We start from the raw sequence: 27,101 nt of genomic DNA, 5'->3' as shown, positions 1-27,101 counted from the left end.
GCATGGCCCCTCCAGGCCCTTCCCCACCGCGGCAGCCCCCTGGATCCTCTCTGGCAATAGCTGTTCGTGCTGAGCGAGGGAGCAGCGCCGGGCCCGCCACAGCGGGGCCGAGGCCTCGGGAGCTCCGGGGGCAGAGCCTGTGGAGGCCTCGGCGGTGCCCGACCCCGGTTGTACCCGGCCGCGGTTGTGTCCATCCCCGGTTGTCCCCAGCCCGGTTGTGCCCATCCCCGCCTGTCTCCATCCCCGGCTGTCCCCAGCCCCGGCGGCGCCCGGCCGCGGGCCCCGGCGGCAGCGGGAGGCGGCGCCTCTCGGGGGGCGGGGGCCGGGCCGGGCCGGCCGGCGCTGCCTTCCGGGGCTCGGCGCGGCGCGGCCGGAGCCGGGGCAGCCGGAGCGGGCAGGATGCGCCCCGCCGCCGCCCCGCTGCCGCTGCTCGCGGCCTCGCTGCTGCTGCCGCTGCTGCTGCCCGCCGCGCCCGCCGCCCGCGGCAGCCTGGAGCCGCCGACGGGCAATGGCAGCCGCCCGCCCGCCGCGCCGGGCCCCGGCAACCACAGCGGGGCCCGGCTCAGCCCCGTGCCCGCGATGCTCCGCGACCTCTCCGCGCTCAAAGCCGCCGTCATCGGGGCCTGCGCGCTCACGGCCGCGCTCATCGCCTGCCTGCTGCTCCGCGTCTTCAGGTGGGGAGCGCCCGCGGCAGCCCGGCGGGGCAGGGGCCACCCGCCATCGGGGCCGAGGGGGAAAATCCCTCCTGTTTGACTGTTTTATTATTCATATATCGATTATCATATATTATATAACCTGCTAAGGATGTGTTCAATGCCCGGCCTCAAGCACTGTGTGTGGCTGGCCCAGCAGCCCCTGGGGAGCCGTGCCGGCCTGGCAGAGCCCGCGCCTGCCTCCGCTCCTGCCGGGGATCGGGGCAGGAGCTCGGCTCCGGGCGGCTTTTTCCAGCGTGGGCACCCCGCTGCGTGGGGCACGGAGCGGAACGCGTGGGACTCCTTTCGGAGATGGGGGAACAGGTGGGGTTGTGTCGGTGGTGGGCCGGCGGGATGGTGCCCGAGGAGCCGTGGGCTGCCGGGCCGTGGGGCCGCACCACGCCGGAGAGGCGGCCCAGATGGCCGAGTGCCCCAGCTCCGTGCCCCAGCTCCGTGTCCCTGCTCCGTGTCCCAGCTCCGTGTCCCAGCTCCGTGTCCCAGCTCCGTGTCCCAGCTCCGTGTCCCTGCTCCGTGTCCCTGCTCCGTGTCCCTGCTCCGTGTCCCAGCTCCGTGTCCCAGCTCCGTGTCCCTGCTCCGTGTCCCTGCTCCGTGCCCCAGCTCCGTGCCCCAGCTCCGTGCCCCAGCTCCGTGTCCCTGCTCCGTGTCCCTGCTCCGTGTCCCAGCTCCGTGCCCCTGCTCCGTGCCCCAGCTCCGTGCCCGGCCGCTGGGCAGGGCAGGGCAGCCGGAACCGCACGGGAACAGCTGGCGCTCGGCGCAGTTAGACAAGTGGAGTTAGCGAATTCTTCCTTGTTCTGCCTTCAGGCAGCTCCTTTGTGCATGGCTGAATGCTCTGCTTCTCCTGCTCTGAACTGATTCCGTGTAGGAAGGGCAGCGTTCACGGTGGTAGTATTCCAAAGTGTGGTCCATAAACCTAAACGATCTAAAGAAAATGACATTTAACTGTTTCTGCTTAAGTGTGTGCAGCAGCTGGCAAGGGCAATGCAAATAAATGTGCTCATAAAGTGATGTGGTTTGGGAGGGCCCAATAAAGTGTTGAAGAGGTTTGTTGTTTTGTTTTTGTTTTTGTTTTTTTTTTTTTTTAATCAATATATCTGCTTTGTAGCTGTGCAAAGTTGTCATGGACAAACAGCAGAATTGGTAGAGGTTATATGAGCTAGAATTAGGAAGTCTATAACTAAGACTTTTCATTCTACACTAAGTTTCTATTCTAAGTTTCTATTCTAAGTTTCTATCACTAGTTCTCTGTGAACTTGGCTAGTTTATTTTCTTTGCCACAGTTTCTTCTGAGTATGAAGCAATATTTTGTGTCAAGGAGAACTGGCTGAATGTTGGTAACCAAAGAAGGCAGACTGATAACCTTTAAAGGCCTTCCCTATACCATTATCAGCAAAAACAGGTCCAAGTTAAAGTCACCTTGGAAAGATGGATTTATTCTCCCATGCCAATGTGGTCATTATACAGCTGATCAGAGTTAATACAGCATTAAAGATATGTTAAAATAAACACCCTCTGAGATGTCTTGTATATTTTTGGTAGAACCTGCTGAGAAAATGGAAAATGAGCTATTGGCTTCTGAGTATGTTTCTTTATCTGACAGAGCACTTGTTTGTAAACAGTTATCCCAGTTGCAAATGAGACAAGAATACCAACAGGTATGTTTGTACAGCATCACACTTGTAGCTGACAACACAGATCAGTGGAGATTCTGTTACAGGAGAGATAAGGGATTTACCCTCAATAAATGTAAAGCTTTTCTCCATCAGAATATGAGCTCTGTTCACACTTAGTCAAAAACATTGTGATTTTCTTCTGAAGAGTCATGGATTCCTATTAAAAGAGATTTTGCTGAAATCCAATCTTTGATTAAACTTTCACTGTGAAATTGTTCTGTGTTGCTGGAAGTAAATTATCCTTTTATATGGGTTGTAGAGATGAAATAAACCAGTGATTAGCCAGATACTGTCACAGGCATCGGATTAATATTTTATACATTTTTTTAATATAATCTCATTTTTACATGTTTTTCTGTTGTTATTATTTTCCTTTTTTGTTTGAGTAGGATTAGATATATTTCTCTAGCTTTCAGTTCAGTTCTTAAGGCAACACTCAGAGATTCCTTTTGGAAATGTTACGCTCTGAATTCATCTGACGATTGTGTGGTTCAGAATGTGGTATCACCCCAAGTGGTCTGAATTTCCTTTCTCTCTGTGGCTGCTGGGGTCTGTGAAGGCCAGCCAAGACTTTTCTATTTGTCTGCATGTGGCAAGGTCTAATTTGCTATAGTATTTATTTATTTATTCTTTTTTGCAAGCTCAGTGCTGGGTTTGCTTTCTTTCCTACACCCGTGGGCTCTGCATGCTCCCAACCCAAAACCATTTCCACAACAAACCAAATTCCTTGTTATTCTCAGTCAAATAGTTGGGTAGTTTGCATTACCAAGAAACAGTGTCTTGCAACAGAATGTGTGTGGCTAAACTGACTGTTTTTTCTGTGTTTTGGATTTTGCCTTTTTACCTCCATGTTCTGCCCTGTTTCTCTCTCCTAGTGCAGCTCAGTTCATTCCATTGCAATGCAATTCTTGGGATCAGCTCACAGGAAACAGTTTTTCAGATGTGGCCAACTGTGCTGGTAGACCATGTGCCTTCTAGGGAAATCTGATAAGTTACTTTTGCTCCAGTGCACCAGCTGAGAGTAACCCAAAGCTTTAGCTGCAGAAAACTCTGCTCTGTGTTTGTATCATGTCTTTACCTGCTCTGGAACAAACAGAATCTAGGCTGGAAAGGCTGCCATATATCCAGATTATTAGAGAATAGCTTATTTTGCATCTCACTGCTTTTTCTTCTTGTTCAACTGATTTGTTCCTCAAATAGTGCTTTAAGCTTAGGTTTCCAGTAATAGCAAAACTGGTATAAATGAGATTGAGCAGACGTTTAAGCATATGATCATAAGATACAAGACCCTTTGTTCTATGAGCTGGACAGTTGCTCCAGGCCATCCAAGGCTTAACCCCAGAGAGTTCTACTGATTTAAAATTAAAGAATCACAGAATCACAGACCAGTTACAGTACTCCAGCAAAGACAAGGCTTCTGCCAGCAACAGGAAAGAAAAACTTAGATTAAATTACATTAAATGAAGAAGGGAAAAAAACCAAAACGAACCAAACATCCAACCTCAAAAGATATATCTGTGACCCATGTTGAAAGCCATGGACAGCCAGCAGCACTGATCATGGAATCATAGAATCACAGTTAGGTTTGGAAGGGACCTCAAAGGTTACCTCATTGCTACGTCCTTTTGTGGGCAGGGACACTTTCCACTATCCCAGGTTGCTCCAAGCCCCATCCAACCTGGCCTTAAACACTTCCAGGGATGGGGCAGCTGCAGATTTTCTTGGCAGCCTGTGCCAGGGCCTCACCACCACCCTGACAATAGAGAATTCCTTCCTAATATCTAATTTAAATCTGCTGTCTTTTAATTGGAAGCCATTCTTCCTTGTCCTGTTACTACATCCCTCATCTCCAGAAAAAACGAGGACTTGGCTTAGTGCTTCAACTTTTTTTTTTTTCACCATCCAGAAAGTAGAGATACCCAGAGATCAACAGTAATGAAATATTGCTGGTCTAATTCATCAGCTGGTTGGAAGCCTGGAGTTTCCTGAGGTTTATAGTTCCTTTTTTATTCTCTTTATTTTAACTGCTAAGGGAGGCCATTAACAGGAAATAAACTGGCCCTAATTCCATTCCACATATAACACTGCAGCAGTTCTAGGAGTCTTAATCAGACTTCCATAAGCACCCTACTTAGAAGGGATAAGGGGATTTTTTTTTTTAGTTGTTTTTTTTTTTTCTTTCCAGGGAATGGTCCTCTCCCTCTTCATCTCTTAGCAGGAGGTAAAAAATGCAGAGACCTCTCTCTCTGGGTCAGGAAAAGAATAAGCTTTGAATGTCAGGGTTGTGGACTAAAATAGATTAGAGGCGTAAATAATACAATGAAGCAGTGAGTTGATTCGAGCACTTACCCCACCACATGATGCCTCAGAAAGGAGGATGAAGTGCTGCATATGACTGGTGCTTGATCAAAATAGCCCCCGGTCAAAGTACAGACACAGAGTCAGCGTTCTGCTCTCTGTGTGTCCTTCCTGCCTGCAGAGGGATGTACCTCTGGCTTTGGTGGACCAGGCAGATCCTGATGTGGTGCCTCAGCACTGGGTCTGCAGTGAAAGGTTAACCTGGGTTTTCTTTCCTTCTCATAATTCTGGGCAAGACCTGTAGCATTCCCTCCTAATTACAGGGGGTGGCTGAATCAGCAGAAGCAACAGGATTTTTTAAAGTGGAAGATGCTTTTCTGTGCTTACTACCCAGAACCACTTCTACCCTGGCTAAACCACTGGGGAGTGCATTGTCATTGTACAAGGGCCACACTCTGACCACAGCTTCCAGCATGCTTCATGTTTGCTTTTAAAAAAACCCCACAAAATGAATGTGGCTGGAAAGGAGATGCTCTGTTTGTCTGTGAGGTTTGATGTGTCCTGATCCTGTCCAGGAGGTCTCCAAAGTTCATGAAACATTTGTATTCTGTAGTTCCTGCCTGTGCTGCTCTGCTGACTCTGCTGCCTGGCCCCACCTGCTGAATAAATTTAGTGCTTTTCCTTTTTGTGCTGTCATTTTTGTGCTGATGGTTACAGGGATCCCACTGAGGTTCAGGAGTTTTAATGTGAAGGTTTTCTGACAGGCAGCCTTATTCAGTGTGCATGTAGGGAAACTCCCAAGGCTTTCCTGCAAAATTAGCTTGGGTAAGCCTTCTGGTATTTATGAAGCTGGGGGAGTTGAGCAAATGAGGCTGCTGGAAAGCAGATTAAAGACAAATTAGCTAGATAATCTGGAGTGGAATGGATTAAGAAAGGGGTGGCATGGAAAGACTTTTTTGCCTTATCAATGGCAAACAACTGGTTGTAGCAGCTTAGCCAAAAACCAGCAGCAAAATGAGCTTCCTCCCTATCCTAGATGAGCACCATTATTAAGTCAGGTTGTGGGGATTAATAGGTCACTGTACAGTGAGTTCTGCACCAGGTCCTCTTGAAAGCGTAGCCCAAATAGACTAATTAATGGCTGGAGGCAAAAGATTCTAGTTTCCTGTTTCTAAAAATATCTGTTCTGCAGTAATTCCTTCAACCACTCCATTATTAACAGTTTTAAGATGAGCTCTGTGGAATAAGGTACGTTTTCTAATGGAGAGAATGAGGGAGGAGGGATCTCAGTAAAGTGGGCCTGATACTTAGGTAGGATTTTAAGTGGAACCCATGGAATCCCCCTGTAGCCTGTATGTGTATGCATGTAAATTGGTAAAGCTGTGCTTGGTTAGTTCTGACAGATTAGTCTTGGTCTATGTTTAGGTTTCCCAGCACTAGTAAATATTTATTGTAAAAACAATGTTTTACTTGCAAGAGGAGACCTCCCTGCATCACTTTGCTGCTAGTTTTTAGCAGGGAAGCAGAGTGACAGAGAAGTGGTTTTAAAAGGATTTTCAAGTGTTTGGGTTAAGAGTCCTACTGTACTGGATATAAAATTGCTTTTTTTCAACAAAAGCAGTAAAAGAACAAACCACCCCGTGCTCAGCATCACAGGTAGCTCTAAAGATTGGAGGTGACTTTCTCCTCACTCGTGATGCACCCTCAGCCTTCAGAACAGGGAGGAAATGCAAACTGGGACCTGTTTGTTCAGCCTTGGACTACTGCCCAAAAGCAGTGCTTGGCAGAGGTACTGAGATTTCCACATCAGAGCTGGTCACTGATTTAAATTTCCTTAACTTCAAGCTTGGAAGGGACCACTGTGATAGAGGTGCATACTCAGGGCTGGAGTCCCAGTGTCTGCAGTGCTCACATCCCAGTTCCTGTTGCTGTGTAACTCTTTTAAAGACTTTTTGAGGCAAAAGCTGTGCTTTTGAATCTGGCACACCTCACATGATGTGCCAGGGCAAGGCTTCTTGATGGTGAAAGTGCACTTGGGACATACTGACTGCTCAGAGCACTAGCTGTGATTACCAAAATTCTGCTGGGCTGCTTGCTTGTGCCTGCACCAGCTCCCTTGTCATGCTTGGCAGGTAGCAGTTTTGTTTGCTAAAAGGTGTAGGGGAAAGTTCTGCATTTTGTTAAGCAAAATCATCCACTTTTCTCCCTGAAGGCTGTCCGAGTACACATCAGCACGTTCTTGAATGTATAATCACAAAAATGCATTCATGCATGAACAGTGTGACCTTCCTAGTATGCATGAAAATAGTAGGTGAAATAAAAAAATATGGACCCACACAATTCAAACTAGAGGCAGAGCATAAGTTGAAAAAAGTAAGTTGAAAAGCCACACACCAAGTTGAAAGTATGTTAGAAAATAGATCTCTCAAAACTGTGGGATGTGCAGGTGTGTGAGCATCTCCATTTCCAAAGGAAGGTAAGGCTGGCATCTGTGGGAGGAGAGGTGGTAAGTACAGCTAGCTTTAAACAATGGTTGATTATTTTTCATAGCACCTGCACAGATGGAGCCTGAAACTGCTTCAGATGTGGCTCAAGGTTGTGCTGTGGAAGTCCTGAGCTTGGCCTGACTGCAAGGAAAGCAAGCAGGCAATTTTGTACCCAGACAGCATCACCTCCTTGCTCCTAATCCTGCCTAGAACATTCCCATGGCTCAGCAGGGCTTAACCTGTGCTTTCTCATCTGAGCATGTTCATTAAAGCAGTGGCTGCTTCAGCTGATTAAGGCCATGTCTCACTGAGTGAGTGTGGCAGCAGGAGCACGTGGCAGCTGCGGTGTTCGTGTGCCTGCCCTGGTGCCAGAGCATCTCTGGTTTCTCAGCAGTGGGCAGACTGACATTGGTCTGGATTGCAGCTGACTAGAAACTGCTCCACACACAGGCACCAGCAGTGGCCTTGGAAAGGCAGCAGGAGGGGACAGAGGCTGGTTCTGCAGCGTTCCTGCTAGGGGGTCAGAGCTGGTGGGAGCAGCTCAGCCTCTCCAGGGAACACTGTATAAAGGAAGTCTTTCCCCCTCTGTGTTTCAGGTCTGGCAAGAGGATTAAGAAGACCAGGAAGTATGACATAATCACCACCCCGGCCGAGCGGGTAGAAATGGCTCCTCTGAACGAAGAAGATGATGAGGACGAAGACTCAACAGTGTTTGATGTGAAATACAGGTACTGCTGCCATCCATCCAGTTAGACTTCTCACTGACCTCTTGTTAGTGAAGACAGCTCTTCTATTTCTCTGCTGGGCTAACTTGGCAGGGATGAGGCAGTCAGTCTCCCTCTTTGCCCAAGCAATTTCCCTTTCCTTTACACTCCTCAGCCTATTCCCAGCACACACAGCTCTGTCCTTCCCTGCTCCTGCAACAGCCCAGTCACTGCCCCAGGCTGTCTGCACTCCTCTTTCCCCTGCAGAGCAGCACAACGGGATACAGGTGTCCCAGAGAGCTGGCAGGGTTTGACAGACTGAACTTCCCCTCTTGGGCAGCTGCTGGCAGTCGTTCCTGTGTGCTCACACTGGATGGAGGGCTGTGCATCAAGGGTCGTGGATCCAGGGCTGCTTTCCCAGGCACTGAGCCTGGGAGGGAAATCAGAATGAATCTCCACAATATTTGTACCAGAGTGTTCCTGTGTTGGTCTGTGACACAGAGAGGACTGTGGGCCCTTACTGATGCTGTTAGCAGTTATCTCTTAGCAACCAACTTTCCTTAAATATGTGTGTCTTTTTGAGATGGAAATGGTGTGACAACCCAAAACTTCTGCTGCCTATTCTGGGCCTGAAGATTTATGGCAACAACTCAGCACATAAAGATGCTGCTTGTTGATTTATGGCACCAGGGTATCTGCATCTCTTATTTTTATTTGCATCAAGCCATCTACACTATTCGAGTTGTGTTCTAAACCAAATAAGGCCTCCTCTAAAATCTGTCCTACTTTGGCTGAAATAAGCTCTCCTAATTATAAAAATGCAGATCTTGACGACTTCTAACTGGAGAGTTTACAGACTTTACTCACATTGCCCATCTCCTAACTCTGGCAAAGGGGGAGCACCACATCTGCTCTGAGCACGTGTGCCAACATCTGAACCACATACCACCCTATGCTCCACTGGTAGTTTCCCAAGTCACTGCATTAGTTCTCTATAAAAATCAGGAAATAGCTGGGAGCAGTGAAACAATGAGGGGTGTGGGTCAAGCCTTTATGTATAAACAATTATTCTTTGTTTAGAAGACTCCTATCAGTCCTTACCTGACTTTTGCAGTTCCCTGTAGCTGCCCTGTGTTCTAATAATTTCAGCTTGTTCAGTTTGTACTTTGGGATCAAGCTTTGTTAAACCCAGAGTGCAGAGATCTGAGTCTCCATGGCTGTTTAAACAGCCACCATGTCCCACCCTGTTCCTTTAAACCTCAAACTTTCTCTGTGAACTCATAGAAATGGGATCTGAGGGCTTTTTCCCCAAAGAGTGAGAACAGAAGAATCCCAATCATGGCAGTGCTTCAGGACAAGATGTCTAATAGTGAAATAGTGGATGAACAAAGAGAGCTAGCTGGAGCCCATTTGTCTCTTGAGAGCTGTGTTCGTGTTATCTGACATTGCTTCCCTGGAGCAGGAGCTCTGCTCTATCACTGAAGGTATCAGCTCATCCTGGGCCCCTGTTCTTGGCCAATCAGTCATCTTTTCAGCTGTGGGAATTTCTCCTTTCTGCCACAGTGCAACAGCTATTAAATTGCACATTTTCTGCAGTCCTTGCTGTTTCAGGCATACTTTTCTTTAGCTCAAACAGGGCTACTCAGTTAGGAGACAAAGATCATCTTACAGACTGCCCCTTACAGTGCTGATTTTGGGAAAACTGCTTTGAAGATACATTTGCTGTAGAAGGTGTCAAGCTCTCTGATTGCTTTGTGCAGGTTGGAGAGTATATCCCAAAGAGTTCACAAATCCTGTCACCAGTAAAGAGACTCCTTTGCAGATTGGAGTTGCTGAGTTTGACCACTGACAGCCCCATTGAAGTAGTCAGGACTTTTTTCATAGGTGCTTGTGTTCAGATGGGAAGAGAGGGATAGAGCTGCAGAAAGGGCAGCTCAGACTTGCCCACAGGGAGTCAGGGAATGACCTTCTAACAAGTCTTCTCTTGGGGTATCTGCCCCAGTCCTCCCTGAGCCCCCAAGCTGGTATTCATGGTGTGGGAAGCTCTGAGATGGTTTACTTGAGATCCCCTCCCATTGATGAAAGATTGTGCTGACACTTGCATCTGTATTTGGGGGAGTAATTGAGATTCTGTGCTCTCTCCCCATGTAATGCAAACAGTTCTCTAATTAAAAGGCAGTTGGTGTGGAGCAGCAACAGGGGAGAAGCGACATTTACCTCTCCAATTGGTTCTTGTGCAGTTAATTTTCTTTCCTTTAATGCTTTGTCCTTGTGCAGATTTGTTTCCAGTCTTACATGAGGCATCAAAGAACAGCAGACAGTGTAAATTGGGCTGTTGGATGAAGGTCGTTGCTATTTTTTCCCTTTTTTTCAGGAGGCTTTAAGGTTTTAGTCTCCCAGTAAAGCCCCCCCTGGCTTCCCTTGGGCAGTGGAGCAACAAGAAATAACCACCTTCCTCCAGTAAGGCAGACTAATGAGACCACTTCAAAATCTTACCCAAACAGTCCTTTCTGTGGATGCAAAAGACACCCACTGCTGCCTCTGTGGAATGTATGTTGGATCAGATCCCCTCTTTGCAACCTCATTTCAGGAGCAGGGAAGCAGCTCTGTCAGTGGCCTCTAATCCTGCAGGCACAATTTGTGTGAAAAGAGGTAGAAAGTATAAAACAAAGATTGTCACAGAGTAAAAGTGCCAGATCACTTGGACAACAAGCTTAAAAAGCTTATTAGAAACCACTGTTTTAGTATGTGTGTTTCTGTATGTATTTGCTCTGGTGTTGAGAGAGGCATTTGGATAAAAAGTTCAGGAATTGTTCTGAAATTATTACAGAGCTACACATAGAAAGCAAACTGAGCAATGGAAGTAGTGTTTGTTTCTTGATTATCAATTCAATCTCTGCTGAAGGCCATAAAGCATTCTTGTCCAGTTGATTCCTGGACCATATGAACTATATTGGTCATCATTTCCCAGATGTCAGATGTTTTTTCAAGATTTATGATGGGATTTGCTGCACATCTTCAAAAATGAGTTAGTGGAAAGCTAAATCCCATCTTCCATATGTGCTTTTTCTCATCTCACAGATAGATTTTGATTTGAAGATTTCCCTCTCCTCTTTGCTCCTTTAGCACTTTCTTTCAGGAAGGCAAGGGGAATTTGCTTGGGTTCTGTGATCTCTGTGATGGAGCTAAGCCATTGATTCATCAGGCATTTGGCACTCAGGGATACTGGAGGAGAGAGCTCTGAAGTAAAGTAGGTTACAGGCAAACATCTCCAACAAACTGGTGTCCATCCCCCACCACAGAGCATTCTGCTTGCTTTGTGCAATAAGAGAAAAGAGATTAAAACAGCTGCAAAAAGAACCAGTTTCTGAAAAGGTAAATAAAATTGTTAGCTTGTTAAGCTTATTAACTCTAGCGATGCTCGTTGGGGGATTTCTTGTCAGCTTCAATAGGAAACTGAAAACAAGTTCTGAATAAATTCTGTGGTGCCTTGCACATGAAAGGCTTTGAAAGCACTTCAGTAATCTGGGATATCAGCAGTGACTCCTCTCCCTGCTGACTTGCAGCTGTTGGAGGCAGCGAGTTCTGCTCTTTCTTTGCTTGCTGAGCCCAGCTGGGGGAATTTCACAACTGTCCAGGGTGATATGTGCCATGTGACAGCCCAGAGCTGGGGAAAGAACTTGGAATTTAAATGCTAGTCCTGATGTCAGGCTCCTAAATAAATTCTGATAGAAAGTTTTTCTTGGGGCAGATTGAAGCCTCTGTCCTTCCTGTTGGCTGAGTAAAATTCCTCAGTTTGTTTTCCCTGTGGATTGTCATTTTTCCCTCTAACAGCAGCAGCATCAGCAGCACGCAGAAGCAGTTTAGGAATGCATCTTCCAAAGTGCTCTTGAGAGGAGAAAGATTTATGTGTAAGGAGCAATGGCAGGCTGAGGGAAGAGGGCAGGAATATTTATTCAACCATTGTGGGTCTAAAGGGCTTTTTGAGAGCTTGCAGGAAAGATGCACACGTGTAAGGGCTGGATTCTGTATTCATCCCTTTTTCAGGCACTGGTAACTCTAAACTGTATAGAAACATCTTCAGCACAGTTGCAGGGCTCAGCTTTTGATGTACTGGAGTCTTGGGAGTCTCTGTAAAATATAGGTTACAGTACTGGTGCCTTGTCTAGCACTACATCCTTTCCAGATCCTGACTGCATGTGCAGCTCTGAATGGAGCATGGAATTGTTCTGTTTGTTACTGTGAGGTGTTCACTCTCAAGGGAGCACCTCTAATGGATTTTTTTTTTTCCAGTGAAAGCTGCAGGCAATTCTGGATGATGCTAGGTGAATTGTACTGGGGTTTATAGCAGCTTATTTTTTTTCCCCAGCAGGCAGCAGTGACAAGTTGTGTGTAAATGGAGGGGTATCATTTATCCTCATCTGAAGGGGGTGCAAATCACCAACACAGGCAGCAGCTCACTATAAATACAACAAATTGCCAAAGCTTTGGTGCTGCTGTTAAGGATTTCCTATAGGCCCACAGCAGGGGAGAAAAAGAGGTAGTCAAAAAGCAATTTTTGCTGGGTTTTGAAGGCCAGTTCTTTCCCAACTCTGACAGGTGTTGCGGATCACACCGTGTTCTGCTGCTCTTGCAGTCCTATGGGAGGGCTCTCTCCTCCTTCCTGGAGTGTAACAAGTTCCTATTCAGAGTTTTTTTTGAACCCTGAAGCAGTTAAGGCAGTAGGGTGTCAGAAGGAGTGTCTATAGCAAGGAGGATGGTCTATGTGTGTTGATGGGTAAGGGGTGCACTGGTGTGTAAAAGCTGTGAGGTGCAGAATGTGATTTTATGTGCCTCCCTGTGCACATCCCCTTCTCTGCTCTGCACAGTAACTGGCCACGGGATCTTCCAGCATCTGGGCTGTGTCTCATCTGACTCTGCTTTTGTATTCCCTTGGCATCTCTTCTGGCATGGCACTAACATCCACAAACTGCTGGAGGGGACTGGTGGTAGTTCTAGTGAATGATGCTGCCTTTCCCTTTGTGGCCATTGGGATTTTTATTTTCCATTTCACACGTGGGTTCTCATCTCTGCCTGTGAGTAATTTTAATTGCAGATCTCCAGCTGTACTAATTCTTCTGCTTTCCAGGTAAAGCAGCTCCTGGAGCCTCGGTGCCCTGCAGGAAGTCATTCTGCTGTCGAGGGACCTGCTGAACCCATAACTGTGAAAGGGGAGGCTTTCATCTCTGCAGCATTACAGCCAAACCAAGCCTCACCTCCTCGAGGTGCTGTTTGTACAGCAGGCTGTGGATCTTCTGACTAAAACAGCACCATTTGGTTCCCTGGTGTCCTGACTCCTGCGTTGGAATGACCAGAGTTCCTCTTTGCAAACTGGGCTCTCTTGCTTTAGGAGGGCTGCACTGTCACCAAAGCATGACAAGGTGCAGCTCCTTACAGTCTAAATAAATTTTGCAGAAGGAGGAAGACAAGGAAGGTTAAACTGAGCTGCTCCAAGGACTCATTTTCTAAAATCCTAATTCAACACTTCAGTCACTGTTACGGTCATTGTTAAACGGATCATGTGTTTAAAAAAAAATCAACAAGTATTTTTGGGCCTTACAGAGGTGACTTAGGACTTAAGATGGTAAAAATGTAAGCCATGCTGAAATGCCACAGGTGTAGGGTTTTGGGTGGGATGGAGTTGGGAGGTTGACTCATGGAGGAAATTTTCTTGACTTGCTACTGATTTTTTTTTTTAAACAACAATTGCACTAAGTTTTCATGATGACACTCTCATTGTCCCAAGGAGCTCTGATCAGATCAACTTCAGTAAGTGAGACCACAGGGAAATAGGAAGAATCAGGCATGCTCTAAACTGCAACAATCTTGGATTAAAGAAGATATATTTTTGTAATTTTCTGCCCTTCCACTGGGAGTAACACCAGTGTTTTGTACTGTCCTGTGCTGACTGTAACTTGTCTACAATTCATTAACTTTTTCTAAGCAAAGTAAGTCTTCATGTGGAATGATTGGATTGCAGAGAGAACATTCTTATTTTTCATGGAAGCTTCATGTAAGCAATCTTATTTTCTGTCAAACTGGAAGTTTTCTCTTACTACCTGCTTGACAAAGCTCATTTAACTCAAGGACACATTTTTAGCTGTTGCTCCCTGCTGTGCTTTGTGCTGCAGAGGTCAGAGCTGTGGGATGACACTGTGGGAATTAGATTGCTGCATCTGGAAAGGTCAGGTTTGGGAGACCACAGGCATCCAGGCATTCCAGCCAGCAGTAGAAAGGGCAAACCTAACTGGGTTAGTTCCTTTACTTTGTGGTTTTCCTTTAGAGTAACCACAGATTAAGTTCAGACATTACTGTTTACTGCACTCCTTAACACCTTCAATTTGGGGTTTTTAGGCTGGCTGGAACCTTGCTTTTCTTGAGGAGCACATCTTTCCCAATTGTTTTAGGATTGTCCCATTGTTTGCTTGACCCTCTCCCAGCATTGCAGTTGCAATCCCTTAAGGAGACAGCAGTTTCTGGCAAAGCACCAGCCTTGCAGCAGGCTGCCGTTTTTGGGATTTTTTATTTTTACTTTTTAAAGCCCTATTGAGATTTGTGGCTTGTTGAGAAACCAAACTGCTTTGTCATGATACCACGACCTGCACCAGTTCTGTGTGGTTCCCCTTGGCCCTTCAGTCAGTAAAAGGAGGTGAAGGGGAATTTTTTCTTTCCTTTCAAGCAGCCTTGTGCATTCATCCCAGCAGCTGCCATACCACAGCTTGCTTTCCCTAGCTGTGAGTCAGCAAAGGCTTTGCAGACAGCCAACTCAGCCTGGGTGGAAAAATCCCAAAGCAGACTGTTGTGTTAATATTAGTCATCAAGGCAATATGAAATGCTCTGTTATTTTCATTCATGGAATAGTTTGAGTCATTCTGTGCCGCTGTTACCAAGCCATGTTTGACATGGCAGAGGTGAGGATGGGCTGGGCAGGTTGTTCTGGCTGGTAGGAACCAGAGGGAGCAGGGAGTGGAGCAGTGCTGCATTGCAGGTTGAGGTGAGGTCTGGAGCTCTTTCCTCACCTCAGTAAAACTGGTTTCAGGCTCTAGGCTGGGTGCACCAGAAGGAAATACTGAGTTTCTTCAGGGCTGCAAGACTTTGAAGGCTGGGAATTCAACTTGGGCAGACCAAGCCCTTTTGAGGTCAGGGAAGTGGCAATGCTGAGAGGAGAGAGGAGTTAAAGGCTTCTGTTGGCATTTGTGGAAGGAGGGGACAGGATGAGGTGGCTGCCCTGTCTGTGCAGGCACCATGGCAACGAGTTCATGCCCACTCCTGCCACGCTCATTAAGCTGAGCATCAGGCACTCTCAGAGTGGGGACGGGGCATGAAACCATCTCTGCACAAACAAAAGGCAAGAACAAGTTATGTAGGAGAGAGATGAGAAGAAAAGATGCATGAAGGGCACTTCTCCCTTCTGAGGGCAAGTGGGTTCTTGAAATCAGTTTGTCCAGCAGCTTCAGGTCACTTGCTGGCAAAGGCCTTCTGTACCCCTAGCTTGTAGCTTAGAAAACCAAAAAATCCCACTATTTCTACAACATGGCCAAATCTCAATGGTGGACAGGGACCAGATGTTTCAGATGTTGGAGATGGAGGTGCTCAAGGCAGCTGGGATTTCCTGGCTCCTTGGGGAAGTCCCAAACTGTGTGCCATAAGTTAAAAAGTGCTTATAGGGAAGCAGCAGCTGCTTGGAGGAAATAAAATGTTAACCTGACCAGTTGCTCACAGTCATGAAAATAATCCAAATGCTCTGTCTGATACTCAGTTGCTGTTGCAAATATGAGGCAATGTTTACCTCTTACAAAACTTGCTGTATGTGATTTAAAGTGTCTGGTTAAATATTCTATAGCTATATTTAGTTAAGATTTTAAGAGCACTTGACGTGACTCATCTAATAGTATATATATATGAATATTTTTTTAATTGTAGAAATCAGTTTAAAACATAGTTTTAATAATTTGAACTGTTTGGTTCAGGTAGCTCTAGGAGTTCATCAGAGAAGAAATAGCCATTAACCACTACATGAGTTTTTTACCTTAATGTTCTGTGTATCTTACACTGCAGATTTAATCTGATTGTGACTGTAACGTGTCTTAGTATCTGCTGCTATTTTCTGTTGCTTAGTCAAACTTGCTTTGTTCAAGAGCATTTTAAAAGGCATATTTTTTTGTTACAGAAAATGAAAACAGAAATGTTGTTACAGCTGTCTGCCTGTAGTTCACTTACTGCTTACAGAATCCACGAATCCTGGCTGAGGCAGAGTATGTGAGTCAGAGGCTTTTCCCTTTGTGCAGGTGGAGGGAAAGCCCTGCACAGAATTGCAGCTCTTTACTCCAGCCACAGCCCTGTCACCAGAGATTACACTTGAGAAGCCACAAATCAGTGTGTTGTGCTTACTGCAGAACTGAGCACACAGATAGTTTTGTTATTTGCATTTTCCCCCTTTTGTTCCCTGGAAGTTGCAGAAATGACTGCAAACACTCGTTTAGCACACTGACTCTGTGATCCCCTAGTGTTTATCTTAAGGCCAGACTCACTTGTAAGAGTCTACAGGCACTAATGAAGCTTGAACACACAGACACTAATTAACTCAAACACTTTGTTTATAACTGTTCCCTCTAATTCCATGTACATGGTATAATCTCTGCAGGGTGGTGGGCTGTGGTTTTTGTTAAAGATTTTTCCTTGTTAGATGAGTTGCTGCTGCTGCAGTTTGTGTGTGAGGAGATATCAGGACCATGTGTTCAGTTTTGTGCAATTGCTTTGAAGTTTTTTAAAAAGAATTTGTCATTGTGACCAAAGCTTCTTTTTAAGGAAAAATTGGTTGTGTTTGAATGGACTTCATGTGTTTCAGTAGAAACTGCCATCATTAAACATGTTCTTGAAATCCCTGTGCTGTGTGTTATGTTGAAGGCAGGGATGGGAAAGGGGTGTTGCTTTTTGGGGTGAGGTGGATGTCAGGGCACCTGTGTGCTCCATTTTTAGAGAGTTGCAAGTCCCTTTGTCCTGTGACTGAATCAGCCTGACAACAAACTGGTTTTAGCAGCATGGTAGAGGAGTATGTTTAATCACACAAGGTCCTCATCAACTATCAGGAAGCTGGGCTTACTTCTGGGATCAAAAGGCAAAATCCTCTGCAATAGGGAAGGGATCTCAGTTTGGTACCTCAGAGCCCACAAGCTGTAGCCCGTTGTCCCAGACTCTGAGTACTCCCTGGGGTGGCCAGGTTACACCTCAGCTGTTCAGCAGACTTCCTTCCCCTCCAGACTTGCTTGATGAAGTTGTTAATCTCTGAAGCAATTTTCTCTTGTGGCTTTCAGGGCATGGCAAGATGCTGAAGTGCTGGAGATAAGGATCAGGGCAGACTGGGGCTGCTTGTTCCACCCTGGATATGGAGAGCAGACACTCCTGGGCTCTGGAGCAGCTACAGGACAGACTGGTCCAGCACCCTGTACATGGATTAGCTGTGCCTCTCTCCTCTGCCATGTACCACATGATTTCTCTGCCTTGATGTCTTCATCTCTTCAGGATCAGTCTAAGAGTAATTCAGTGCTGCAGACAAGAGGCAGCTGCTGTCCCGCCTCTGCTTTTGAATTATGTCCTGCCAGCAGAGTGAAGCTCAATCTAATTCAAAGTACCCAAAAATGCTGTCAGCCTTGAGCCAGCTGTTGAGCAGCTGATCTGGTTTGTGTAGGAAGCTGTGAGACCCCTCAAGGTAAGCCCTAGCCTAAGGCTGGTGAGCAGGACAGGCTGCTCTTAGCACAGGCTGCAGCAGTGAGGATGTGGCAGAACAAAAGGCAGAGGCTGCCATCGCTGCTGCACTTACCTTTCTGATGGGGTCTCAAGTGGAAGATGAGCAAATGACTTGTGGAAATTATTACCTAAGTAAGAGCTGAAGAGCTGAGTTTGATAAAGGTGATTGCAGCTGAGGCTCTGTGAGGAAAGGGGCAAGGCTCAGCTTGAATTTTGACATGGGAAAGTCAAAGCTGCACCAAAGATTTTTTTGTCAGGCAAGTCTTAGTATATTTTTTTTCCTAAATGGATCCCATTAAGGGGATGTTTCTGCAGTATCTGGAAGAGTTGTGCATGGGCCAGAGTACAGCACAGCTTCCCCTCTCCCGTGGGTGGCTGTTTCCACCCTCGAACAAGCTGCTGCTCTTATTAGTGAATCTGTGTGCAGGATGAGGTTAAGTGAACAGAGCTAATTCACATTTACAGCCCTGGCAAGGGCGGGGGTGTCTTCCTTGTGTCTCAGTGTCAGTGATCTCTGGATGCCTTCTACTGATAACTGCGAAATTGTCAGCGATGTGTGGCAAACGCTGCCAGGGACGGGAGCTGAACACGGAGGTGATTGGAATCATGCCTGACAACGAGCTCTGTTAAGAGTATGAAACAGGAGCAGCTCTAATTGCTTAAAGCTGAGTAGTCTGTAACTAGGCTGCACAGAAACACTGAGGATAGTTAATCTCCCTATCAGCTGTCAATTACCAGTTTTGAAGGGGCCAGAAACTCTCCCAGCACTGGTTTCAAACAGACACCCACTCTAGGTTGGCTCACTTCTCCCGTGGCCATTTGCTCACAGCATGTTAGATGAGCCAAATAAATTTCAAAACAGTACTTCTAATTCATGGAAAACAGCTCTTCAGCTCAAGAAAGCAGCATGGAAGGCGTGGCTATTGCTTTAAAGCTAAGAAACAAAGGGTGTAAAAATCCAGGTGCAGTTTTTGATGGCTTAGGAGGCACAAAGCTGGTTCCTGGGCTTCTCTCCCCCCTCATGCTCATCTCCAGCCACCTTGTTCCTCACTTGCCTCCACACTGGGGGACACAGGGGAGCCCAGCTCCTTCCAGCTCCATGGGGAGAGCCCACTTAGGCTGCATATGGACAAGGAAGGGGAAGGCAGGTCCTGAGGAGCTTGAGCAGCTGCTTCAAAGCTTCAAGCAGCATGTTTAATCTCTGTCTTGGAAGATGTTCCAACCCTAATTGCAGCCTTCAAAGGCTGCCAGCCCTGGCTTGAGAACACACTCCTGGTTGTTGCCTGTCTCTGCCCAATCCATCCTGCCCAGTGATGGAGGGAACCCACTGATCTGAGTGTGAAACAAGGACAAGGACTCTGATTCCCTGGCCAGGGTTTCAGCTCTGTCTTGTGCAGATGGGGACTGTTGGTTTGAAGGATGAGGAGGAATAAGGATTAGATGACCTACTGCACCACCTCAGCCAGGGTCATTTATTTTAAGGATTTTCTGTGAAGGTTAACACATTGTCTGCTTAAAGCTCATCCTGACTCCTCTGAGGTTCTTGCAGTGGTTCTTTCTAGATAATTTAATTCAATGTGCATGTTGTTATTCTGTCCTATCAACAATTTAAAAGCCAGATGAGCCAGCTTAAACATCTTCTCTGACCTGTGCTGAACAGCACAGAACATCCTTGGGGACTCCTCTGCCAAGTCTAAATGCCAGTGAAATAACTGTGGCACAATTCTCTCTTGCATCCAGATTGGAAAGAGACTCTCTCTGGGCTACAGGATCACAGAAGGCAACCTCCCCTCCAGCCTCACTGGCCTTGCTCACAGTGAATCCTCAGCTGTGAGTTTCAGATATGCATTTCTTGCCAGGGAACAAGTCTGTTAAAGGGGCCTGTGTTGATGTGGCTGGTCCTCATCAGCTCTGATACCAGCCCAGAATAACCACTGCACTACTGCTGAGCAAAAATAAACTCTTTGTCATCAATTCCTTGAAGCATCACTGCCAAATCCTTTGCCTCCCCCCAGCTGTTTCCCCTCCATGGATTTCCAGACTGTCTGTGCCTTGATACAAATATATTTATCTGAAGAGAAGCTCTTCTTTACAGACACATTTCTCTCCCTCTGCCCTCAATTCATAAAGGTTTAAGCTCAGGTCAAGAATATTTGACATTTCCCCACTTCATTTTTGCCTGGCTGTCAGCAGAGTCATCTCAGCAGTGCCTTTGGACAGTGTCTGAAATTACCTGGTTGTCTCCATCTCCTTGCATAAGGACTCGTACAACACAGATCCCAGTGGCACTGAGATGATTCTCAGGTAAACAGAAAAAAGCCCCAGTCTGTTTAGGCAATGCCTCCTGTTTCTTTTACTGTGTATAGCTTTATTTTGGGTCAGACCAGTTCCTCTTGCTGATGGTGCAGCAATGCTTGCAGAGCTCAGCAGTGAATGCAGTGGTTCCTGCCCTTCTTCCCTTCCTGCCCCTTTTGCCATCCAGCTTCCCCTGGTATTTCTGCCACCCAATTCCCAGTTTCCTGACTCCCACCCCCATCTGCTGTGTGTTACCTGGGGAACAGATTAACAATGCCCTTGTGGACAAAGCTGTGGCAAAGGAGAAATAAATCTCTTTACTTTGGACTAAGGGCAAAGCATTGCTGCAACAACCTGCTGATGGGGATGGGTCTTGCTAGAAAGGCAGGGGCTACCCAGAGCAAGGAGATCCTCAGGAGCTGCCATTTCCATGTCTGACTCAATGGGCATGGACCTGGATGATCTTTGGGGTCCCTTTCAATCCAAATCACTCTGTGATTCCATGATTCAAGGCTCCAATCTGAGCTCCTCTAGTTAAGAGGCAAGAATATTTACATGCTGCTAGCGCTCCTGAAGCTTGTAAAAATTAAATTAAAGAATAGTCCTGTTCAGGATGCTCACAGACAGGGCAAGGCTCTTGCTGAAGAGCTTCTATTTAATAAGCTGTTCAAATGAAGGACACACTCTGTCCCTCTGCTCATACATAATATTTTTAAAATCACATATTTGCAGTGCATTGTTCATTGCTGTTCAAGGAAACAAATGATTTGCTTTTAACATAATCACTATCAGAAATAAGTTATTCAGTATTTACTGCTTGGAAGTTAAAAAGGGAATCTGAATTTCTTTTTTGTTCCTTCCTCTTTTTTATAATAGATATACAAGCTGCAGGGCACACTTTTATGCTCCTGTAGCCAAGATTTTATAGAATTGACTAATAATCTATTTTGCATATTTATAAACACTTTATTATTTATTAATGGTGCATTTCAGGAGTAAATTTATAATCCTGCCATGTGATCTCAGCCTTTTAGAGAAAAATGGTTGCTCGTGTCAAAGAGCTGGAAATTAGAGCTGGCATAACAAAGAAATGAGTGAGAATATCTCATTAGTGTGAGAGCAAACAGGCAGGAGCCTGTGAGAGGATGAATACACCACACGAGGTGCACGCACGGAGATGTCAAATGCAGAACACAGCGCTCAGGATGTGTCAATTCCTGCTCTGTTTGCTCTAAGCCCACAAGAACACAGCACAGCCCTTCAGCCATGTAAATCACAGGCTCACTACAGCCAGGGCTCTCTCTCCAAGCTGGCATTGCTGCCCTGGGCCACGCCACCTCCGGGCGCTTTAAGCCTGAGGATTTTGGAGAGTCCTGACGTGCACCTTGGTGGGTTCAAGCCTGAAGATCAGATACAGGTGACCAGTCACCTCACTACTGCTGGAAGCCACAGATCCCTCAGCCATTTCCAGTCTCAGATCTGGATGTCTCAGGCATCCCCTCTCCACCCTGAGCATTATCACCCGCTCAGACAGGGGTGCCAGGAGCAAACAAGCACATGTACAAATGTAGTTTCTGATACCAGCATTATTTCACTTAAAACCAAAACTCCTTCTGTGTACTCAGAACAAATCCTCTGAGCTACTTTTTCCACCTTACCTGTCTCTATGAAGCCCCTGGAGGTCTCTCTGGTCAGCTGTGGAGCTCTGCTGGTCTCCACGAGCTCCTAGCTGACAAAACACTTCCCAAACACCTTGTTCCACTTGCAGTGATTGCTCCACTTTATCACTTTCTGGTCCTGACCCTTCCTCCCTCCAGTCTCATCAGGTGACCAAAAGCTGCCAAGTGCTGTCCTTTCCAGAGCTGCTCCTCACACCCAGGCCCTCTCCATGAGGTGCAGGTGGAGGAGGAAGCCTGGTGAAGAAGGCACAAGGCTGCAGATCCAAACAGAGCTGGCAGCTTGTGTAAAGACATAGCACTGGGCTGAAAGTTTCTTGGTTACTCAGATTCACCAAATCACATCCCTTTAAGTGCAAGGATGCTGAGGCTGCCCCAGTGCTTGGCCCATGGCACCATGGCTGTGCTTCTGGGGAAACATTTCATTTTTGGAACCCCTGCATCCAAAACTTCACAATCCAAAATCCTCCAACAACCTCAGTGGCGCTTTTCTTACCCCTAGAAGATGCTTTCTCCTGGCTCCTTCCAGCCATGAAATGAATGGCACTTCCTTCCCCAGTGCCAGGGCAGGGTTATTCAGCTGTTTAACTGCGTGGCTGGGTTTGGAATCACTGCATGGCTGGCTTCCCATCAGGCTGGGCTTGCTGCTGTGCCAGCCTGGGCAGCCTGAGCCACAGGAAAGACCTCTCAGAGCTCCATCCCTTAACCAGGGCTTCACAGGTCAGCCAGGGCATCACCACCACGCACAGAGGGCTGCAGAACCTAAAGCTCCCACAGCCTCAGGTCAGCCTGGGAACCACATGTTCTGTTTTTGCTCCAAAGCTGGCAAGCAGGGAGTGTGTAGTGAGGTCTCCCTTGGTAAGGGAGAGGAGATTAATGAGTCTGGCTCATAAAAGCTGGGAAGGAGAACTGAGGAGACCTGCCAGGCTCTACATCAGCAGAGCAGGCAGCAGGGCACAGGGTGGGTCTGCTCCTGTCACAGGGAGCTGCTGTGCTGTGCTGCCCTGTGCCAGAGGCATCAAGGTGCTGCTGCTGCTCTGGGGCAAAAGCCTCTGAAAGGCAATGCTTCCTCTGCTCATTTTATTTTATTTTTCTGAAAGGAGCTGGGAGCGTTTGGAGTTTTCTTTGATAGGATTTTCAGAGGAGCAGGGCAAGCCAGCTGTGCCTCCCTTCTGATGGGGAGCAGAACAGAAGCAGAGGGGAGAAGGTGAATGGAGCCTCAGCCTGGCAGATCCTAGTGTAGCAACATGCCATTAATGCCACCTAATTGCTCCCTGCACCTCGAATGATGTGAGAAGCATCAGCAGTAATAGCAGCTCCACTATGTTCCTGTTTTGATGTGCTGTCTAAAAAGGTGAAATCTGAGGAAGGACACGAGGAACGTGGAATTTTAGGCTTCCTTTGGCATTTTGTTTTTGTGCAGGACCTGAAAATACTTAATTTCAGCCTATTAAGGGCTAATAAAAGTGTGTGCAAACAGAGGAAATATATAGAGCTCACAAATATCGAGTGTTCAGCAGGTGTAGGGTTAGTCAGTGGTTTAGGTGCTGCTTTTGTACATCATGTCTGTGACCCTCCCAAAGAAAACATGAACTGCTGGGTCAGAGCCCTTGCTCAGAGCTACCTTCATTTAGCAGAACTCATTCTGCTGGCTCAGGAGCCTTGCTGGGATGGAGGCAGAAGGTGCAGGGGAAGCAGCCTGGCCTGAAGCTCTGGTTAGGATCTGTGTGGAGGTCAGCTCAGCCCTGGTGATGCGTGGGCAGCACGGCCAGAACATCGAATCATCCGGCTTGGCAGCTCCAGCTCTGTCCCCATCACACTCCACTGCCTGCCTCTGGTCACTGGGGTGTTTGGAAATGTGCTCCAAGCACCCAGAGGATGTCACAGCTGGGTGTCATTCAGCCTGCACTGGGCTTTGGTGCAGCACATCTGACCACGAGTGAGGGAAGGAGGAAGGGCTCCTCCCAAAAATGCAGCTGGAACAAAGGTGGATTTCCTGTGCTGCCAGCTCCCAGCCAACAAGTCCTTACTTTGTTCTCAGCACATGGACTCATTGTTTTGGGTTTTTAACTTTGCCCACCCAGCAGTAAAAAGCCAAAAGGACCCTGTTCCCACTGCCACCAACCCAAATGTGGAGTTCCAAGAGTTCAGTGCCTTCTGTGTACAAGATGAACTGATTTTCCTTTCACCCCAGTGCACAGAGGGGAGACACACCTAGGAGGGGTCTCGGTGGCAGTGGGGGTGGTGGATGGGTGGTTGCACCACAGATATTCAGGTGAGATGCTGAAATTGGTCACACCTCACCCTCTTTTCCTGCCTGAGGCAGCCTGCAATGCCCACCCTGTCACAGGGCATTTGCCATTGCTGCTGCAGGAGATTCCTGGCCCTTGCAGGGACTCACTGGGAAGGAAGAACTCAGTGTGGCAGCAGCCCAGAGTGATGGGAGGTGAGAAAATCCTCTGGCACTCAGGGCAAGATGCCAAGCTGAGGTTTCACAGTTTGCTGGGACATGGCCTTAGCAATGACCTACATTTGTGCATGATGGATGGGATGCAAACATGCACAGGACATGATGGAGGAGCTGGGGAGGTGTGTGGCACTGGGAAAGCTCTGGGGGCTGCACTGGCCAGAGCCAGACCCTCAGGTTTGGGATCAGTGCTGGTCCTGAACCAAGCCTGACCTGTTTTCCAGCAGCCAACAACAGCATGAAAGCAGTGCCAGATCTGGCTCTCCCTGGGCAGCCTCAGAAAACTGTGGGAGGCAGGAAGAGAAGCATCAATAGTCATTTGTCCAAAGCACCTCAGTCTTGAAATAAACAGCTCAGGAGAGAATTTGGGCTATTTCTGTTCCCCCAGCTGTTCAAGCTGTGCTGTATCCTTGATGCCAGGCTATCTAGGATTTGGAGACATTCCCAGGGTGAACATCATTGCCCTTTCAGATGTTTTTGTGTTACTGAAAAACCACCAAGCACAGCTAGGTGACCTGTGTGGCTGCTGTGAGCTATCACAAGCCTTCCCCAGGGCATGTAGGCACCAGAAATGATGTTTTTTTTCCTTGCCTTGTCTCCAGAGCATACAAGGATGCTGCTTCTTCCTCTTCTTTCCCTCTTTTCTCATGCCATTCCACCTCCTTCCAGTTTGTCTTTCATCTTTATCCTGTGAAAGGAATTGCTAATAATAACCAAGGACCATTTAAAATATCCTCCCAAACTTACAGAAAGTAATGGCATGTGAGAGCTTTTCCTTTCTCTCTGTGCACAAAATCCAGTCAGTATGACTCACATTTTCTGGGTATCCTAGGTGTAGGGGTGATGTGATGGATCGTGACAAGGTCTGAAAGGATCAGTGAAAGTGGCACTTTCATAAAAGACAGATGAAGCATATGAAGGAATCCCTTATGCACAAAAAGCACCTAACAGGGTTTTTTTTTTCCTCACCTATGTGAAGAAAGAAGAAACCTGGAGTGAAAAACTTGTCTCCAGTGAAGAAACAGCAGAAGTGCTGCCAGTGGCAACCAAGGCAGGACATTTTTGGGTGCACAAAGATGATCTGAGGGTTGGAGCAACTCTCCTACAAATAGAGGTTGAGAGAGCTGGGCTTGTTCAGCTTGGAGAAGAGAAGGCTCCATGGAGACCTCATTGTGACTTTCCATACCTAACAGGGGCTTCTAAAAAAGAGCTGACTTTTACAGAAGCAGATACTGATAGGACAAGGGAGAACAGTTTCAAACTGTAAAAGAAAAGCTCTAGATTAGATATTAGGAACAAATTCTATATTGTGAGGCTGCTGAGGCTCTGGCACAGGACTGTCCCTTGCCTGGAAGTGCTCAAGGCAGGCTGGATGGGGCTCTGAGTGACCTGGTGTGGTGGAAGGTGTCCCTGCCCATGGCAGGGGTTGGAATGAGATGATCTTTAAGGTCCTTCCCAGCCCAAACCACCCTGTGATTCTGGGGTTCCACAGTCACTGCTGGAGCTGCTGCCTGCCCATGGCCCTGCCAGGGCTGCCCTGTGTGGGTGCACTTTGCTCCTGCCAGCCCCATCCAACACACAGAAAAACCACAGGAATGCTAAAATTCCTTTTATTGCCCATCCTTCTCCTGCACAGTAGGTTAGGGCATAAGTTCAGCTAGTGCTGAGTGAGGAGATGCTTTGCAGAGCCCTGAGCTTGCTGTTGGCTCAGCAGGGCCCCTCTGCAGCAGGACATGCATGGGCTGGGCAGCATCTGCTTGGGCACAGCCAGGACTCCCCTCCTTGGGCACCCAGGCAAAGCAGGGCACTCATGTGTGTGCTCCAGATCCAGCTGGAGGCTGGAAAGCATCAACACTGGCCAAAGGGGCTTGTTTGGAGCTGTAGGTCATCACTGAGCTGCATTTCCCAGGTTTGAAACCGCAGAGTGAAGGAAGTCACAGGCATTGAGCCCCACAGTGTCCTGCTGCTGCTGTCCCTGCCGTGGGGGAAACCTGCTCAGAGGCCCAGAACAGGAGGGACATGGCCTGTTCCAGGGAAAACTGAGGTTTGCAGTTTGTAAGGCAGTACTGTGTTTGTGCTGTGAGCACCTGGAGCAGACATGGGTGAGGAGCCCAGGGTGTTGGTGGAGTTTTCCATCTCCTCCTTTCAGCAACAAGCAAGTCTCGCTGCTTTGGGAAGAGTTAAAAGTCTTGCCCTAGGCCAAGCTGCTTGTCTTTATCACAACAAAGAAGTGAACCAGGATCTCTCCCCAGGGAGCATGGAATGCTGATCCTGCTCCTCTCTCTAATCACAGCTCTGTGTTTCCTTCCCACCTATTCCTTCTAGGCCCGTCTTCTGCCCTGCTGCTGCTTCTGCCACTCCTCAGGCTCCCAGGCTTCCAAAAGTCAAAACACTGGCTTGAAAGGGCTTGAAAAGATCCCAAATGAGGCTTGTTTGTTTAATCATTAGTCCTTTATTGTGTTTTATATAATGTTGCCTCCTAATTCTCTGCATTCTCCATTCTCTGCACACCCTGCCACCTGCAAGGTCTTCTAGTTTGGGGTTTGGAAGTGAAAAATGAGCATGGACTCGGACTCAGGAGCTGGGGCTGCAGCAAAAAGCACATTTTGAGGGAATGTGAGGCTCAGAGGAGGATCACAGTCCCTGAAGAGGTGTGCTCAGGTTGTAATGGCATCACAAGAGAGCCAGAGCTATCCTGCTCCAAATGCATCCTCCTGGGGTGTGTTTGATGCTGGAGAGCTGGAGCACACTGGGTTCCAGGCTGTGGAGGTCAGGGCACAAACAGTGTTCTAGCAGATTTGGGCAATTAGCAACCCTTTCTGAGCCCCCAGCAACTTGAGCTGCTACCTCTGTGCAACCTGTGTGGTGTCATCGTGCCTTTCAGCATTTGCAATTGCCAAAGCCTTAGCAGGGGATCAAGTGTTAGATCCCCTATTCACCTGCCTCGACGTTAACTGAAGAATTATTATTATAATAAACATTTCACTTGTTTTTTAAGCCTTTGGT

The 27,101-nt window shown here is 47.4% G+C and overlaps 1 protein-coding gene across 1 annotated transcript; it reads left to right on the top strand.

The window, feature by feature from the left end:
• Positions 1–342: 342 nt before the first annotated feature.
• FAM174B (family with sequence similarity 174 member B) lies at positions 343–16,791 on the top strand. The gene is made up of 3 exons (XM_056499875.1): positions 343–674; positions 7,764–7,895; positions 13,000–16,791. The coding sequence occupies exons 1-3, from the start codon at positions 400–402 to the stop codon at positions 13,001–13,003; spliced, it is 411 nt and encodes a 136-aa protein (XP_056355850.1). The 5' UTR covers positions 343–399; the 3' UTR covers positions 13,004–16,791.
• The last annotated feature ends 10,310 nt before the right edge of the window (positions 16,792–27,101 follow it).

This window comes from Oenanthe melanoleuca, chromosome 10 (assembly GCF_029582105.1).
Source record: "Oenanthe melanoleuca isolate GR-GAL-2019-014 chromosome 10, OMel1.0, whole genome shotgun sequence".
NCBI lineage: Eukaryota > Metazoa > Chordata > Aves > Passeriformes > Muscicapidae > Oenanthe > Oenanthe melanoleuca.
Note: the sequence above shows the minus strand (reverse complement) of the source record. Positions and strands in the feature narration are given on the sequence as shown.

Bases quoted from the DNA above. Each gene is read 5' to 3' on its own strand.
- FAM174B (XM_056499875.1), top strand. From the start codon at position 400: ATGCGCCCCGCCGCCGCCCCGCTGCCGCTGCTCGCGGCCTCGCTGCTG. The intron at 675-7,763 runs GTGGGGAGCGCC...TCTGTGTTTCAG, and splicing joins CTGCTGCTCCGCGTCTTCAG to GTCTGGCAAGAGGATTAAGA.